Genomic DNA, 16,679 nt, shown 5'->3' with positions numbered 1-16,679 from the left:
ACTTCGAATCGGGGGACCTACCCTAAAGGTAGTTCCAAAACAGCCCTAAAAGGGGGTTTGGTCACCTAGTAAGGTGACAACCGATCAGGAGGTGTCTGTGGCGTACCTTGCCTGACCTGGCCACTCAGATGCTCCCAGAGGCTTCTGCACACCTTAGTTTCAAGGTGCAGAAACAACTATCCACCTGGAGGAGCTCTGGGCACCACCCCATTGGTGGTAATGAACAGGGGAGTGGTCACTTCCATTTCCTTTGTCCAGTTTCGGGCCAGAGCAGAGACCAGGAGTCCCTGGACTGGTGCAAACCGGTTTATGCAATGAGGGCACCAAATGTGCCCTTCAAAGCATAGCAGTGGCTCGGGGAGGCTACCCCTCCCAAGCCTTGTAACACCTATTTCTGAGGGAGAAAAAAGGGGGGTCCCAAAACACATTTTCCCCATTCATTTTTCCATAGGGATTGTGAACAGCAATAGCGCAAAAACTACTGGACGGAATTACACCAAATTTGGCAGGAAGGTAGGTCCTGGTCCAGAAAGAGTGCTTTTTCTTTTCTTTTGGTGTAATTCAGTTCAGTAGTTTTTGAGAAATGAAGGGGAAAACAAATTTGTATATCTAGGGACGTGAAGGATTCGCAACCCCTCCCGATGTTGTGCAGAGATCTGATTGGCTGTTGAAGTGTTATCAGCCATCTGTGACACTGCTGAAGCAGATTCCCCCCAAAAAAAGTTGACCCCTTAGCCAGTCTCCCCCGCTCCCCACACACACCAGGCTAAAAAGCATTTTTGATTGTACGAGCAGAGACGCGGTGGACCGCAAGGTCTCAAGCGCTCTGTTTAATGCCCCCGGCTGCACAAAGTCCTGAGGGCTTTTAAAAAAAATATGTTGGGGGGGGGCTCCTGGCCCCCTCCTGATGTCCCGGGGACCACCACCTCCGCAGGTTGTAGAGCTAATAATATGTGGGGGCCCTGTGGCCGCCCGGGGGACCACCACTCCCAGGGGCAAAACTGTACTTGAAGAGCGGGGAGAAGGGGGCCGCGGCCACCCACCGGGACTCAACTGTGTTCTTAGTGGGGCCACGCAGCTCCCCTGCTGCCCCAGGAACCACCACCCCCAGGGCTATGTAAATGTTGGAGGGCACGCCCCCTCTCGAGGAGCCTCTGAAGGCCCTGGGGACCGTTACCTCCCCACCGCCACCCAGGGTCCACTCCTGCTATGAAGTATCAATATTTTGCAACTTCAATCCAGTCTCAAAAGACTGATAAGCTAACAACTCCTGAGCTGGGGTGGTAACCTACTTACAACAAGGAGTGGGATCTCCTTCGACCTTGTTAATGTTTGGAAAAAAAAGTATTTCTTTGTATCACTGTTTTCTTTACCCCTGGGGTGCCGAGTACATAACCGTTACGTCCTGCAGCTGGCCCTCGGCTTCCAGTGCGATTGGACGAGAAATGCTTGCATCAGGGGTGGGGATGGAGAGAGAGACATGAAGGGAAAGGAAAGGCTTTTCTTTTCCTTTCATATTTTTCTGAGCATTTCTGCAGCCTGATCATATTGCGATCGGGCTGCAGAAATGCCCTCTAGACACTAGGGATGTTTGTTTACATAAAGTAAACAATGAAGGGGAGCAGCCCCTTGGGCAAGGGTTGCTCACCCTGGGAGGCCTTTATTTATTAGGCCTTTTCTGCCCCCAGGAAGGCAGAAACCACTAGACAAAAAGAGATTTTTTATTTTTACATCAATTTCACACAAGGGGAGTGACCCCTTAGGCAAGGGTCACTCCCCTGGGGGGCAATTTTATTTTAGGCCATTTCTACCCTCCTTGGGGGCAGGGTCAGCCTATTTATCTTAGGCCAATCTGCTCCAAAGGGGGGCAGAAACTATTAGACACCAGGGATTTTTTTGTGTCAAGTTCAGGAAAGGGGAGCGAACCCTTAGGCAAGAGACATTCCTGTGGGGAGCAAGTTTATTTTAGGCCATTTCTGCCCCCCCCCCCCCTGGGGGCAGATTTGCCTATTTTAATGAGGCCGCTCTGCCCCCAAGTGGGACAGAAACCACTAGGCACCAAGGATTTATTTATTTATTTATTTTTAAACAGATGGGGAGCAACCCCTTAGGCAAGGGTCGCTCCCCTGGGGGGCAAATTTATTTTAGGTTATTTCTTCCCCCAAGCCTATTTTTGCAAGGCCCATCTGAACCGAAGGGGGTCAGAAATCCCACCAGACACCAGGGAAGAATTTATTTTTTCAAAAAAAGAGGGTGGGAGTATGGCCATACCCCCACCCCAAAATCATGGGGACAAAGTTGTTCTGCCCACCAGTGGGCAGATGGGGCAATTACCACCAATCCACTCCCGGAGGGGGCGGAAAGCATACTAGATCGCAGGGAATTAAAAAAATAAAGAAAGAAAGAAAATAGTGGCCCGTGGCTACCAACCAGTATGGGCATGGTTATACCCCCACACCAGGCGGTAGCAGTCTTTCAGCTCTCCCCGCACAATAAAAGATCTTATCCCAACGGCAAGCAAGAGGACATTTTTGATTATTTTGGGTTTTGGTTTTACATTTGGGCCATGAGAGCTTGTCCAATTCTCAAAATCGTCCCACTTGTAATGGTGAGGACTGCACTTTTTGGCCTTTGGGATACTACCACGTAGAAAAATCTACGAGATCTAGACACATCTGAAAACTAAACATCTGTGTTAGTCCGGGGTGGTGTGCTTCACATGCACTTGCACCATTTTGTTACCTACAATGCCCTGCACACCTCCAACTTTGCTTGAAATCCCACATTTTTGTGATGGAACCATCTGGAATCTGCAGGAATCCATAAGATTCCTACCAACCAACATTGTCTCATCTATACCCATAAAAATTCTGCCCCACTTGTCAGCCTATAAACGTGTTTTTTCAAGCTGCCCTGCTGGACACCCTTTGGGTCTCCCTCAACTTCGACATGTTTTTGGCTCATCCCTGTCACAGCCACTTGGCCCACCTACACAAGTGAGGTATCATTTTTATCAGGTGACTGAGGGGAACATTGGATGGTAATAAATGTGTGCTGGTGTGGTGATCCCACACAGAAATGTGGGAAAGTGTGATTTTATTTAGCTAAATTTGAGGTTTGCTTAGGATTCTGGGTGATCCACACAAGTCACATCTCTCTGGACTTCCTCTGTGTCTAGTTTTCAGAAATGTGTGGGTTTGGTAGGTTTCCTTAGATGGTTGCTGAGCCCAGGACCAAAAACGCAGGTGCCGACCCCCTTCCCCCAGCAAAAATAGGTAGTTTTGTATTTGATAGCTTTGGTGTGTCCACTTCGTGTTTTGGGGGCATTTCCTGTCGCGGGCAGTAGGCCTACCCACATAAGTGAGGTACCATTTTTAATCGGGAGATGTGGGGGAATGCTGGGTACAAGGAAGTTTGCGGCTCGCCTCAGATTCCAGAACTTTGCAGCACCGAAATGTGAGGGAAAAGTGTTTTTTTTTTTGGAGCCAAATTTTGAAGTTTGTAAAGTATTCTGGGTAACCGAACCTGATGACAGCACCACAAGTTACCCAATCCTGGGTTCCCCTAGGTGTCTAGTTTTAAAAAATGCACAGGTTTTGGTAGGTTTTCCTAGGTGCCAGGTAAGCCAGAGACCAAAATCTACAGCTAGGCACTTTCCAAAAAACACATCAGTTGTGAATGTAAAAATCTGATATGTACATGTTGCGTTATGGGGAGTTTCCCATGGCGGGCACTAGGTGTTCCCAACACAAGTGAGGTACCATTTTTACCAGTAGACTTGGGGGAATGCTGGATGGAAGGCAATTTGTGGCTCCTCTCAGATTCCAGAACTTTCTATCACCGAAATGTGGGGAAAAGGTGTTTGTTTGGCCAAATTGTGAGGTTTGCAAAGGATTCTGGGTAACAGAACCTGGTGAGAGCCCCACAAGGCACCCCATGCTGGATTTCCCTAGGTGTCTAGTTTTCAAAAATGCAAAGGTTTGGTAGGTTGCCCTACGTGTCGTTTGAGCTAGAGGCCAAAATCCATAGCTAGGCACTTTCCAAAAAACACATCACATTTCAATGTGAAAATGGTATGTGTCCATGTTGCATTTCCTGTGGCGGACATTAGGCCTACCTACACAAGTGAGGTACCATTTTTATCAGGAACACAGAATAGAATTACAAGTGTTATTGCCCCTTGTCTTTCTCTAAATTTTTTCCGTCCAAATGTAATTCAGTGTGTAAAAAAGACGTCTATTTGAGAAATGCCCTGTAATTCACATGCTTGTATGGGGGCCCAGAATTTAGAGAAGTGCAAATAACCACTGCTTCTCAACACCTTATCTTGTGCCCATTCTGGAAATACAAAGGTTTCCTTGATACCTATTTTTCATTCTTTATATTTATCCAAATGAATTGCTATATACCTGGTATACAATGAAAACACATTGCAAGGTGCAGCTCCTTTATTGGCTCTGGGTACCTAGGGTTCTTGATGAATCAACAAGCCCTATAAATCCCTGCAACCAGAAGCGTCCAACAGACGTAACAGTATATTCCTTTCAAACATTTGCCAGAGCTGGAAAAAGTTATAGAAGAAAACGTAAACCGAAATGGCTCTTTTTCACCTCAATTTCAATGTTTTTAATTATTTTAGCTGTTACTTTCTGTAGGAACATTTTGAAAGATCCACACAAATGACCCCTTGCTGAATTCAGAATACTGTCTACTTTTCAGAAATGTTTAGCTGTCCGGAATCCAGCAATGGTTTCATACCCATTTCTGTCACTAACTAGAAGGAGGCTGAAAGCACAAAAATAGTAAAAGTGGGGTATGTCCCAATAAAATGCCAAAACCGTGTTGAAAAATGTGGTTTTCTGATTCAGTCTGCCTGTTCCTGAAAGCTGGGAAGATGTTGATATTAGCACCACAAACCCTTTGTTGATGCCATTTTCAGGGGAAAAACCACAAGCTTTCTTCTGCAGCCCTTTTTTCCCATTTTGTTTTTTAAAAACAAAATTTTAGCTGTATTTTGGCTAATTTCTTGGTCTCCTCTAGGGGAACCCACAAACTCTGGGTACCTATAGAATCCCTAGGATATTGGAAATAATGGATGCAAATTTGGCATGGGTAGCTTATGTGGAGAAAAAGTTATGAGGGCCTAAACGTGAACTTCCCCAATTAGCCAAAAAAAAAGCTCGGCACCTGAGGGGGAAAAGGCCTGGCAGCGAAGGGGTTAAGGGAAATGGGCTGCATTTATAAAACGTTTTTTCAAAGGTGATTACAGACATGGTGGGCTGCTGACTAACAAGACACCATCCCTGTAATGGCCACAAATTGAAATAAGTCGCAATTTGTCACTTGCCACATTAATAGTAATTACACTAAATAATGAGGCAGGTTAGATTAGGACCTACTCCAAATCTGAATTTATGAACTAACCTAACTTTACATAGGTCAGCTTGAAAGATTCTGGACTGGTCGCAAAAATACTGGCTATAAATTCAGAGCAGTTTTTGAGACCAATATTTAGAACAGCTATATTTTCTACCACATTAATCGCCAATACAGGTCAACATACACAATGGGCATCAACCAATAGTTCAGTTCCCAGCTCATATACTTTGATAGGTAATAAATACTGCATATTAACTGAAGTCGTGTAACAAACTGAGTGGCTAAAAAAGCAGAGAACCGTGGGAGTAGATAAAATCTGTGGTACAGAAATGCTTCTAGGTAAAGGGCTTTCAGTATGTTCACCCATATGTTTCGAATTTCGGTTTTCCTTTCTTTTCCCTTTACTGCATGTTTATGGGGTTGTAAGATTGTTGTGGTCTTTTTTTGGCGCACACAGATATACTGTGGGAATACCTTTCTGGTTTCATTAAAAAGATAGGAAATAAAAATATTGTTATCTATTAAAATATATCAAAATATTTGAAAAGCAATACAATGGGAACATCAAAATCTAAAGGAACAATCCAATACAGTAAGCTAATAAGGGTTTAGTAATAATGGTTTAGTGATATCACCTAATGTCTTAAAAGCAGTAAACCATAACCAAATTATGCAAAGGATAGAGAGGGGAGGGAAAGGAGAGGACAAGACAACTGGAGGGTCCATAAGTCAGATGCAATACTACGTAGAATAATTTGCATTATACTTGTAACTCATTATTTTCAGGAGCCACTAATCCCAATATGCCACATGTAAAAGGGCAGTCAATTAAACACACGGTTTAAGAACAAATTATGCTTTAAAGTTGTGGAAACAAAGCATTCAAGAGTGTAGCCGGACATGTAGAGGGAGCAAGGAAATCCACAAGTGGTGGCTCATAGGATGCCTTGGTATCAACCACAGTCTTAATGGACGTCTGTAAATGAGTCCTCAATGAGATAAAATCAGTATCCATAGTAGTCACAGACCCCATTGGTGCACACTCAAAGAAGCAAAACAAGCAATGGAAAATCATCTGCACACAGGTCATTATTGGTCAGAATGACAATGACCAATTCAGTTCAAGGTCCTCCAGCAGTGAAACTCCAAAGTACCTGATCATGTGATCACAACACACGTTGGAGCTCCATTACTCCACTTTGCTGAGATGGGACAGCCATTGCTTATTAAAAACAGCACCTGCAGATTACCGCCAATCAATTTCAAAGTTATTGGAAATCCACCAAAGACATTTGAGAAGAGTGAATGGGTGGCTGAAGGTATCACTCCAAATACAGCCTGGAAGGTGTCAAATCCAGACCAGACAGGCTTAAAAAAAATGCACAATTCCCGGAGTATTGGATGTGCCGAAAATTCTGCTCAGCAACTCTCCAAAATGATTGGGGAAGTTGGTATTTAATAAGGACCAAGGAATTATAATCTCAAATAAGGCGCTGTCCTAGGAGTGAAGGGGGTCGGACAAAAAAATTAAATAAACAAAGACTTGTGCCCTTTGAATGGTATCTAGCTCGCTATCCTTTTTGGGATGCCCCAAGTGTCTTCTTCTTTCGGGGTGTACAGGCGAGTCAACTAAAGGGAAGGAACAGACACACTATATTAGCATAAGCATGCGTTTACATAGTTCAAATAACATTTGAGCAATGGAGGTACATACACTCTGAGATGCTTATAACAATCATAGACAATATGTACTCCTTTAGTGTTTGTGGGGTGGAAACTCCCACTCCGTTTGTTAGCTTCGGATAATAGTTCACAGTGTTTTTCTCTGTCAGCATATTACGTCATATGCTCTAGTTATGTGACTGTTCTTCCGGTTCTTATTTTGAATTATCTTTAAAAGTTCGCAAATTATCTCTTAGACTTCCATCAATTAGCATGGGAGTCTTATGCCGGGATTATTCACAAGTCTTGATTTTTTATTTTTGTAGAATTGCTGAGGACGAGAAACAAAGGACAGAGCACAAACTTGTTTTCTCTTCTTTTGCTCTGTCCTTCCTTTCATTACAGGTTAGACCCTCACATGTCGCAATGACCAATGGGCCGGTTCCTGAACGGTTGCAGCCCCGCTGTCACTCACTGTAGATCTTTTCTGGAATGCGTGAATCAAAGAAGTCCGCTGAGCTGCTCAAAGATGTATGCGCAGGCACAGATGTCACCGGGTCAGGCGAGCAAGGAGAAGAGGGTGCGATGATGCAGGAGAGTGCGAGGGAGGATAAGGGTTCTTTTTCGGGAATTAAAGCCAAGTGTCCGACTTGGGTTTGACTGAGTGTTTATAGGTAGATGGCACTTTCTAGAAGGACATATTTCACTCTGGAATGTCTTTGTATTGGTGGTGCATGAATCCCTCCAGAAAGTATCTAACTGGAAAGTCCCTTTCTGCAAGCACATGGATAATTATCAAGCATGTGAATAATTACTGTAAAGAAATGGTTCCCTGTTGCAGTTACCCCCCACGTTTTGCCTGATACTGATGCTGACTTGACTGAGAAGTGCGCTGGGACCCTGCTAACCAGGCCCCAGCACCAGTGTTCTTTCACCTAAAATGTACCATTGTTTCCACCCCTGGGGTGAGAGCCTTTGTGCTCTCTGAAGACAGAAACAAAAGCCTGCTCTGGGTGGAGGTGCTTAACACCTCCCTCCTGCAGGAACTGTAACACCTAACAGTGAGCCTCAAAGGCTCAGGCTTCGTGTAACAATGCCCCGGGGCACTCCAGCTAGTGGAGATGCCCGCCCCCTGGACACAGCCCCCACATTTGGCGGCAAGTCCAGGGGAGATAATGAGAAAAACAAGGAGGAGTCACCCACCAGTCAGGACAGCCCCTAAGGTGTCCTGAGCCGAGGTGACCCCTGCCTTTAGAAATCCTTCATCTTGATTTTGGAGGATTCCCCCAATAGGAATAGGGATGTGCCCCCCTCCCCTCAGGGAGGAGGGATAAGGAGGATATAGCCACTCTCAAGGACAGTAGCCATTGGCTACTGTCCTCCCAGACCTGAACACACCCCTAAATTCAGTATTTAGGGGCACCCCAGAACCTAGGAAATCAGATTCCTGCAACCTTAACAAGAAGAAGGACTGCTGACCTGAAGCCCTGCAGAGAAGACGGAGACGACAACTGCCTTGACCCCAGCCCTACCAGCCTGTCTCCCAACTTCGAAGAAAACTGCAACAGCGACGCATCCAACAGGGACCAGCGACCTCTGAAGCCTCAGAGGACTGCCCTGCACCCAAGGACCAAGAAACTCCCATGAACAGCGGCCCTGTTCAAAAACCTGCAACTTCCTTGCAACAAAGAAACAACTTTAAAGACTTCACGTTTCCCGCCGGAAGTGTGAGACTTCCCACTCTGCACCCGATGACGCCGGCTCAACCTGCGGAAAACAAACACCTCAGGGAGAACTCCCCGGCGACTGCGAGCCCGTGAGTAACCGAGACGACTCCCCTGAGCCCCCACAGCGACGCCTACAGAGAGAATCCAGAGGCTCCCCCTGACCGCAACTGCCTGTAACAAGGGACCCGACGGCTGGAACAAGCACTGCACCCGCAGCCCCCAGGACCTGAAGGTACTCAACTTCAGTGCAAGAGCGACCCCCAGGCGACTCTTTGCCTAGCCCAGGTGGTGGCTGCCCCAAGGAGCCCCCCTGTGCTTGCCTGCATCGTTGAAGTGAACCCCGGGTCCATCCATTACTTCCTATACAAACCCGAAGCCTGTTTGCATACTGCACCCGGCCGCCCCGGTGCCGCTGAGGGTGTACTTTCTGTGCCTTCTTGTGTCCCCCCGGTGCCCTACAAAACCCCCCTGGTCTGCCCCCGAGGACGCAGGTACTTACCTGCTGGCAGACTGGAACCGGGACACCCCTGTTCTCCATAGAAGCCTATGTGTTTTTTTCACCTCTGCACCTGACCGGCCCTGAGCTGCTGGTGTGGTAACTTTGGGGTTGCCTTGAACCCCCAAACGGTGGGCTGCCTATGCCCCAACTTTGAGACTTGTAAGTGTTTTACTTACCTTTACAACTGACCTTTACTTACCTCCCCCAGGAACTGTTGATTTTTGCACTGTGTCCACTTTTGAAATAGCTTATTGCCATTTTTACAAAGACTGTACATGATATTGTGTTCATTCAAAGTTCCTAAAGAATCTAAGTGAAGTACCTTACATTTAAAGTGTTTGATGTAAATCTTGAACCTGTGGTTCTTAAAATAAACTAAGAAAATATATTTTTCTATATAAAAACCTATTGGCCTGGAGTAAGTCTTTGAGTCTGTGTTCCTCATTTATTGCCTGTGTGTGTACAACAAATGCTTAACACTACCCTCTGATAAGCCTACTGCTCGACCACACTACCACAAAATAGAGCATTAGAATTATCTACTTTTGCCACTATCTTACCTCTAAGGGGAACCCTTGGTTCTGTGCATACAATTTCTTATTTTGAAAGAGGATATGCAGAGCTAACTCCCTACAATTACAATAACAGAAAAAAGGTCATCATTAAAGCGAGACTTGTACAAATCCTGCCTTCTGAGAACCGCAGAACCTGCCATCTGATGGAAAGCCGTGGTGGCGATGTCCATAACACAGTCTATGATTTCTGCAGAAGACCTCTCCCCTTCCTGCAAGACTTTCCTGGCTTCTAATTTAGAGTCGTCAGGCAGTTGATCCAAATAGGGCGCAATGTCAGCCCATAGCTGTCTATCATATCTGCCTATGATAGCCAGAGAGTTAGAAGCCCTTATGATAAGCGAAGCCATTAAGAAAAAGTGTTTTCCTATATTGTCTAATCTCCTACCCTCCTTGTAAGGTGGGGCAGAGATTGGTGCTGAAGGGTTCCTAGATCTGCGTTTTGCCGCCTGGGCAATAACTGAGTTGGGTCTGGGATAGCCCGTGAGGCAGGCCAGAGAGTCTTCAGGCACCTTATACTTTATGTCAAGGCGAGGTAGAACCGGGGTGACCGTGGCCGGGTTCTTCATAACTTTACTGCCCTCATTCCAGATATAGGGCCTCATTACAACATTGGCGAGCGGCAAGTGCCGCCCGCCAAGTTGTAACCGCCATGCGGCCGCACTCTCGCGGTGCCCATTTCGACCCCCCGCTGGGCCCGCCAAATGGGAGCTGGCTCCAAATGGAGCCGGCGGTGTTGCAGCCGTGCGACGGGTGCAGTTGCACCCGTCGCGCTTTTCACTGTCTGCATAGCAGACAGTGAAAAGCCGCATGGGGCCCTGTCAGGGGGCCCATGCCAGTGCCCGCGACTCCCCGTACCGCCAGCCTTGGTGGTCGGGGACTCGTAATCCCCTGGGCAGCGCTGCTCTGGCGGATTACTACTGCCGGGGCCATTGTGGCGGAAAACCGCCGGCCCCGGCGGTGCAACCACTGCGCTTCCGCCGCGGTCATAATGACCCAGGAAGCACCGCCAGCCTGTTGGCGGTGCTTCCGTCATTTTAGCCCTGGCGGTCATGTACCGCCAGGGTCAAAATGACCCCCATAGTCCACAATCGGCATAGATTTAACACTCTTCTGAAATGGCTCCTTAAAATCATACAAAAAGCAGTCCATCTGCTTCGTGGGCATGGGCAACTCAAACCTTTTAGCATTTCTTTCAAGCAGGTTGTGGAAATGGCCGATGTCACCAGGAGGGGAATCTACCAAAACCGGAGAGGGCGAGGACGGAGTAGGAATTTGATAGTCATCCCATTCTGTTATTGCATCTGGTAATTCTCCCTCCTCTCGGTCATCATCATCATCAGAAGAGGACAAATCCTGCGTAGGGATGGAAATTGGTGTCTGTGGCGGTACATGAGATGGTTGGATTCCTGGATGGACCAGAGTAGAGGCGCAACAGAAGGCTGCTGAACTTCCAAGCCAGCTGGTGGAAACCATCTACTGTAGTCATTCAACATGAGTTGCAGATCAGCAATGAGTGATCCTGGCAAAGAAACCATCTGCTCCTGATAAGGATACTGATGTGCCTGCGGGTAGTAAGAGTGGGGATCATGCTGGGTGTCTTTCTCTAGATCCTGGCACTTGGTGTGTAGTTCTGATGGGCTATGAGCAACCCCGAAAGGTCCCTCATCATCTGAGTCCTCCTGTTCCAGTAAATCCGTAGGTACCAAGGCTGAAACCCTACTTGGAGATGTCACCAATGGTGAAAGGAAAGCAGACTTCTTATGTGCTTTAACCCTCATCAACGGTATCGTCGACGGCAACACGGATGGCATCGTCGACAGGGACGTAGCTGGCACACTCGTCACATCACTGAAGGCATCGTCAACGGTATTAGCATCGTCGACGGGAGCGCCGACGTAGACATCACTGGAGAAATTCTCATCGACAAGAAAAACGACGACAGTAGAGACAACATAGACGGTCTCACCGGCAGTAGCAGCGAAGAAGAGGCGATGGGCGAGGCAACCATGAATGCAGTCAACGTGGAAGTCGTCGACACGATCGTCGATGAGGAAGACAACGCTGTGGAGACTGTAGAAGTTGTAACAGTCAATGACAAAGCTGTACAGACACCTTTAGACACCGCAGTCGACGGTGCTCTCGTCGACGATTTTTCGGATGGCCTCTTAAAGACATGTTTCACCACAGGAGATGGCGTTGGAGGATCAGAAAAGGCACTTTTGCTGCGCTCTGAGGAGACAGATCTTTCTTTAGAGTGCCTTTTAGAAGAAACAGAACTCCTGTGAGGAGAACTGGAAGGACTTCCAGCTTTAGAGGACACCAGTTTGGTCTTCTTGTGAGCCTTTTTTGGAAGATCTTCTGAGTGAGGTTGAGGAGATCTGCCTCTTTTCTGTAGTTTTCTGGAGGAAGTTGTAGATTCCTCACTGTCAGAACCAGACACTGGATTAGATCTGGACTTCATCTTCTGGAGCCAAATTAGTAGCCTACCCTCCCTGTCTTTGAGGGTTTTGTTAGAAAAGGTCCTGCAAGCTTTGCAGTCTTTGGCTACATGGTCAGGGTAGAGCCAATAAATACAGTCCTTGTGTGGGTCCTCAAAGTGGAGCCTTTTCTTCCCACAGGTCTTACAGGCTCTGAAAAGGCTTTTCTTCTCTTTATCAGACACAGTGAATTCTCTTCACAATAGAGTTCCCTTAAGTAAAGTAAGAAGAAGAAACCTTACTTGCTGTAGGAAATCCTTTTTCTGGGGAAAAATAGCAAAAATGAACTTCTCTGAAGTGTTGACTGAGTAAAGCTCAATGGAGACTTCCTAGCACGACGTGCGGTAGAAAATCTGAGGGAAGGGAGCTCCTCTCAGGAGGGTTCAGAGGGAGGGGAAGCCTGATTGGCTGGGCCTTGCTTTGGTCCTTTTTGCTCATAATGATAAGGATGGGCTAGTAAAGCGAAAGCCTTAGGTCTTTTTTCATTGCAGTAGCCTGTATGTATAGCTGTTTTGATGTACCGGGGGCTCCCATCTCGACGACGGGGAAGGATTCAAGCATGTGAATCTATTAAAGTTCCAATACTGGAGTAAGGTGTGAAGAGGCTTCCACTTGGTAGCTTGACATATATCCCCAACAGAGACATGTTTGTAACCAGGCAGCAGTAGTTGCTTTCCCACATACAGAGCCTGATTTATATATCACAAGAGTACCCTCAGATACAAGGTGTTACTGGCACCTGTGATGCACTATATAGATCTGTGACAGTATTAAACATGGAGACTCGCATATCCACTTAAAAGCCATGCATCACCACATGGTGCCAGTACAGAGGTGTTAATATGTTTCCATTTTTGGCACTGGGAATGTTCCCTTAAGGATTCTGAGGGAATGAGCATACAATAGAACTACCATGTGTTGGTGTATGACACACAATCGGATACCTAGTGGAAACCCAAGGTATCTGCATTCACTACTAATTCTGTTATATTTATGTATCTTTACAATCCAGTACATATTGCATAGACTAAAATGCTTTCACATTATGAACTCTGGTAACTGATTTTAAGTAAAATACTCTAATGGTCATGGCGAAACAGTAACAAGCAGACATGAGAATGGGACAAGAAGAGTAGGTGAAAGCATCAAGTGTGAGTGCCAATGGAGCTCAGTTTTCTCGCCAGTGCACAGCCGTAATGCAGACAGCTGTACAATGGCTCATCTTTGGCATACATTTACTGTACAGTCAAAAGAAGAAAAAAATGCTTCACTAACTGAAAAGTTGTTGATTTGTCACAATTATGTCTTCAGTACAACATCACAAGTCTAATTACTATTATTGGATGACAACCTAACAAAATGCATTACAATCACGATGCAAGGTGGAGAGGCAGGATGGGTGGTTGTTAATTACCTCAAGGTAAGACGATCACATTACATTAATTTGGATCTGTATAACTATCACAACACTTTATATAATCTGTTGTCAGAGAATGGAAGGAACAATAAAGTCCAATGATGCTATCAATGATCATAAATGTCATCATAATAACAGTGTCAACCAATGTGTGTTGCAAGCGCACAGCAGCAGTCTTAAGTGTGTTGCTATAAACTAACTAACACAAAACCAAAACAAGCCCTGGCAAAACTAGCAGCAAGACCTACCATCTCTGGCAATATGTGTTACATTTATGAATATATATTCAGAAGCTCTCTGTGTATAAATATAAAGCATCATTAGGGAGACCTATACAAGAAAAGGAAAGCAGGACTTTAAAAAAGACACACGTCACACCAGCTATAACATTCAAACATCTCATATGGCCTCCAACATGTTGTCTTCAGTTCTTGGGAATTATTCAACTCAGTGGCACGAGAAATGACTTTGCTAAGTAGGAGACTGAAAAGGAACTGAACATCATCACAAGTCATGGACAATGTAAAAAAAAAAAAAAAAAAAAAAAAAAAAAAATTTTTGTTACCTGTTAAAGAGTCTGTTGCATCTAGAAATAGATTAGAAATCAACCCTCAATTATTCTATAGTGTTAGTTAAACATACACTGCTCTCTTAAAAGTACAAAGATATTAAATGAATTAGAAAAATGCCAGAATTGCCAGACGAACACTGCGCTTGTCACGTTTTGCTTATTTGGAAAAAAAACAGCAAAATGAAAAAACGGCCCAGACCTCCTGACCTTTACAAGCAAAGGACACTACATAATAGTTCCTGCACACCAAGGGACTACGGGTCTGGAACTATTTCTGGCAAATTAGCCAAGTCATGAACAGAGTGGGGAACAAAAAAAAATAAAAAATCAAGAAAATCCAAGTGCATTTTTTTAAAAAGAGAATGACAACAAATCTTTCCTTCACAGGGGGAGATAAACATTTTCTAAAGGTAGAGAAACACTGTTGTCACACACTCTTACAAGATAGCCTGCTTTACCCTCACGCTAACTACACTTCCAAGATGCTCAGTGTAGCCAGGGCATATGCTATGCAATGCAAGCAGAAGCTTCAATCAAAATAAAAATCTGAAGTTCAAAATGATTTATTAAAGAGATAACAAATATATAAAGGGATCAATCTGAACAGCACAGCATGGTTTGCATTGATGTTACAGTGTTTTCATCAATTTGCTTCAGGTCTGTGGCTTGAATGACTGGAAATTATTTCAGCATTTTTCTCAGGAATACAAATTCTAGAAGTCAAAAGAAAACTAAATGAAAAATGTACCTTTTTTTCTGTGAGATGACACATCCATATCTACATTTTGCCGTCCACCCTATCAAAAAATAACACTTTATGAGAACGACAGAAGACCTTAAAGATACACTTTTTTGCTGCAGCTGCATAAAAAACATGTTTAATATAGCCACTAAATACACACTAGCTCAATTCAGCTCAATAAATGCAACATCTGGGCTCCTTTTGACAACAAGTGTGACAGTACTTGAACAAGTTACTTACCTTTGTTATCACTCTTTCTGGTGGATACCTTATCTAAAACCAGATTCTTCACCTTTAGAATATCATCAGATGGCAGACCCGAGAATTCTCCAGCAATACGCTCACGTGGCATCTGGTGGTGCCATAGTGACGTTGTATCACGCCAGACGTGACAGTAGAACAGCATATAAGCGCCACCCCTACCTACTGACATTGGCTTCTTAAGCTTTCCCTTTACACTTGGATGCAGAGCACTCTAATGATTTTTAGATGATAGTGTCCCACAATTTACCATGGGACGAAGCAGGGTGGTCAAAAGTCCACTCAAGAGAATGGGGAAGTGGGAGGGCAGTAAACAATCCGTGGGCAGACACTGTATCCACCAGAAAGAGTGTTGTTGAAAGTAATAACTTTTTCATCTTTTCTCTCACCTTTGGAAAAGATACCACAGTTGTTGCTCTGGAAATCTGGAAGGCATGGGGAGAGGAATCAGACCAGAAAGCTTTGAAGGATCGAGTGGGCAAAGTGCTCTTCTCACTGCACCAGACTGTCAAAGCAGTAGTGTTTCATTAATGTATGCGCTAATGCCCAGGCTGCAGTCTGGCAGATGTCTAGGAAGCAATAGTAGCGGCCTTGGTCCTGGCACAATAAGACTGCAGGACTTCAAGGGCTGCTTCTAGGCTAGTGTAGCACATTTTGATGCAGAGGACTATTCACCCAGACAGTGTCCTCTTGTACAATCCTGCCCCTTTAGCAGTAGAAAAACTCACAAAAAGCAGTTATCCACAAAATGGTCCTTTTTGCAGTCAATGTCGAAACTCAGAAACCTCTTAGGGAGAGGCGATGTAGCCTCTCTTGCTCATTTGGGGAGTGAGGCAGGACAAAATATGCTGGTGTAGTGAATCCTATCTCGTTTTAATGGGAAACAGGAGTTGGCTTAGCCTTTGGCTTGCAGACTCGTGCCCCCGTCACCTAATGACTTTTACCCTACTTAGCTTGCTATGTTTTAGGTCATTTATTTAATTATATTTTTTTAAGATGGCTGCCTTGTTTCTAGTTAGGCCAATGTTTTAGTTTCACATTATCAATGCCACCGCGCTAAGGCGTCCATATCAAGCAACAGAGATAAACAAACTGTAGGTATTCACATTAGGTACTTTCCCTCTTCAAGCCTTCGAGGGAATTGTTTACATAAATTGCCATCACAAGCATGTCTTGTTATCTATTTTTTGGGAACAGACCTACGTCAGGGGCCCGAGCAGATCTCTATAAATGCACCTCACTAAGACAGATAGTCAGAGGGATTCCGACCAGATGCCATCGCTGCTATCGATGTTGCACGTCGCCTTGACGCTGGACCAGTCTTTGTGTCCCTACGGAGTCTGAGCTATAGACCTCATTCCACAGTAAC

At 45.2% G+C, this 16,679-nt stretch overlaps 1 protein-coding gene across 12 annotated transcripts in view; it reads right to left on the bottom strand.

Moving 5' to 3' along the window:
- The window catches only part of HERC1 (HECT and RLD domain containing E3 ubiquitin protein ligase family member 1), a 1,155,039-nt gene that overhangs the window by 839,163 nt on the left and 299,197 nt on the right, over nt 1-16,679 (bottom strand). For all 12 annotated transcript variants that reach the window (XM_069222059.1, XM_069222062.1, XM_069222061.1 and 9 more), the window contains exon 25: nt 15,056-15,104. In XM_069222059.1, the coding sequence (XP_069078160.1) occupies nt 15,056-15,104 (49 nt within the window). The remainder of the gene's footprint in view (nt 1-15,055; nt 15,105-16,679) is intronic.

The sequence above is a fragment of the Pleurodeles waltl genome, chromosome 3_1 (assembly GCF_031143425.1).
Source record: "Pleurodeles waltl isolate 20211129_DDA chromosome 3_1, aPleWal1.hap1.20221129, whole genome shotgun sequence".
NCBI classification, from domain to species: Eukaryota; Metazoa; Chordata; class Amphibia; order Caudata; family Salamandridae; genus Pleurodeles; species Pleurodeles waltl.
The sequence above is the reverse complement of the archived record's forward strand: the minus strand, read 5'-3'. Positions and strand labels throughout refer to the sequence as shown.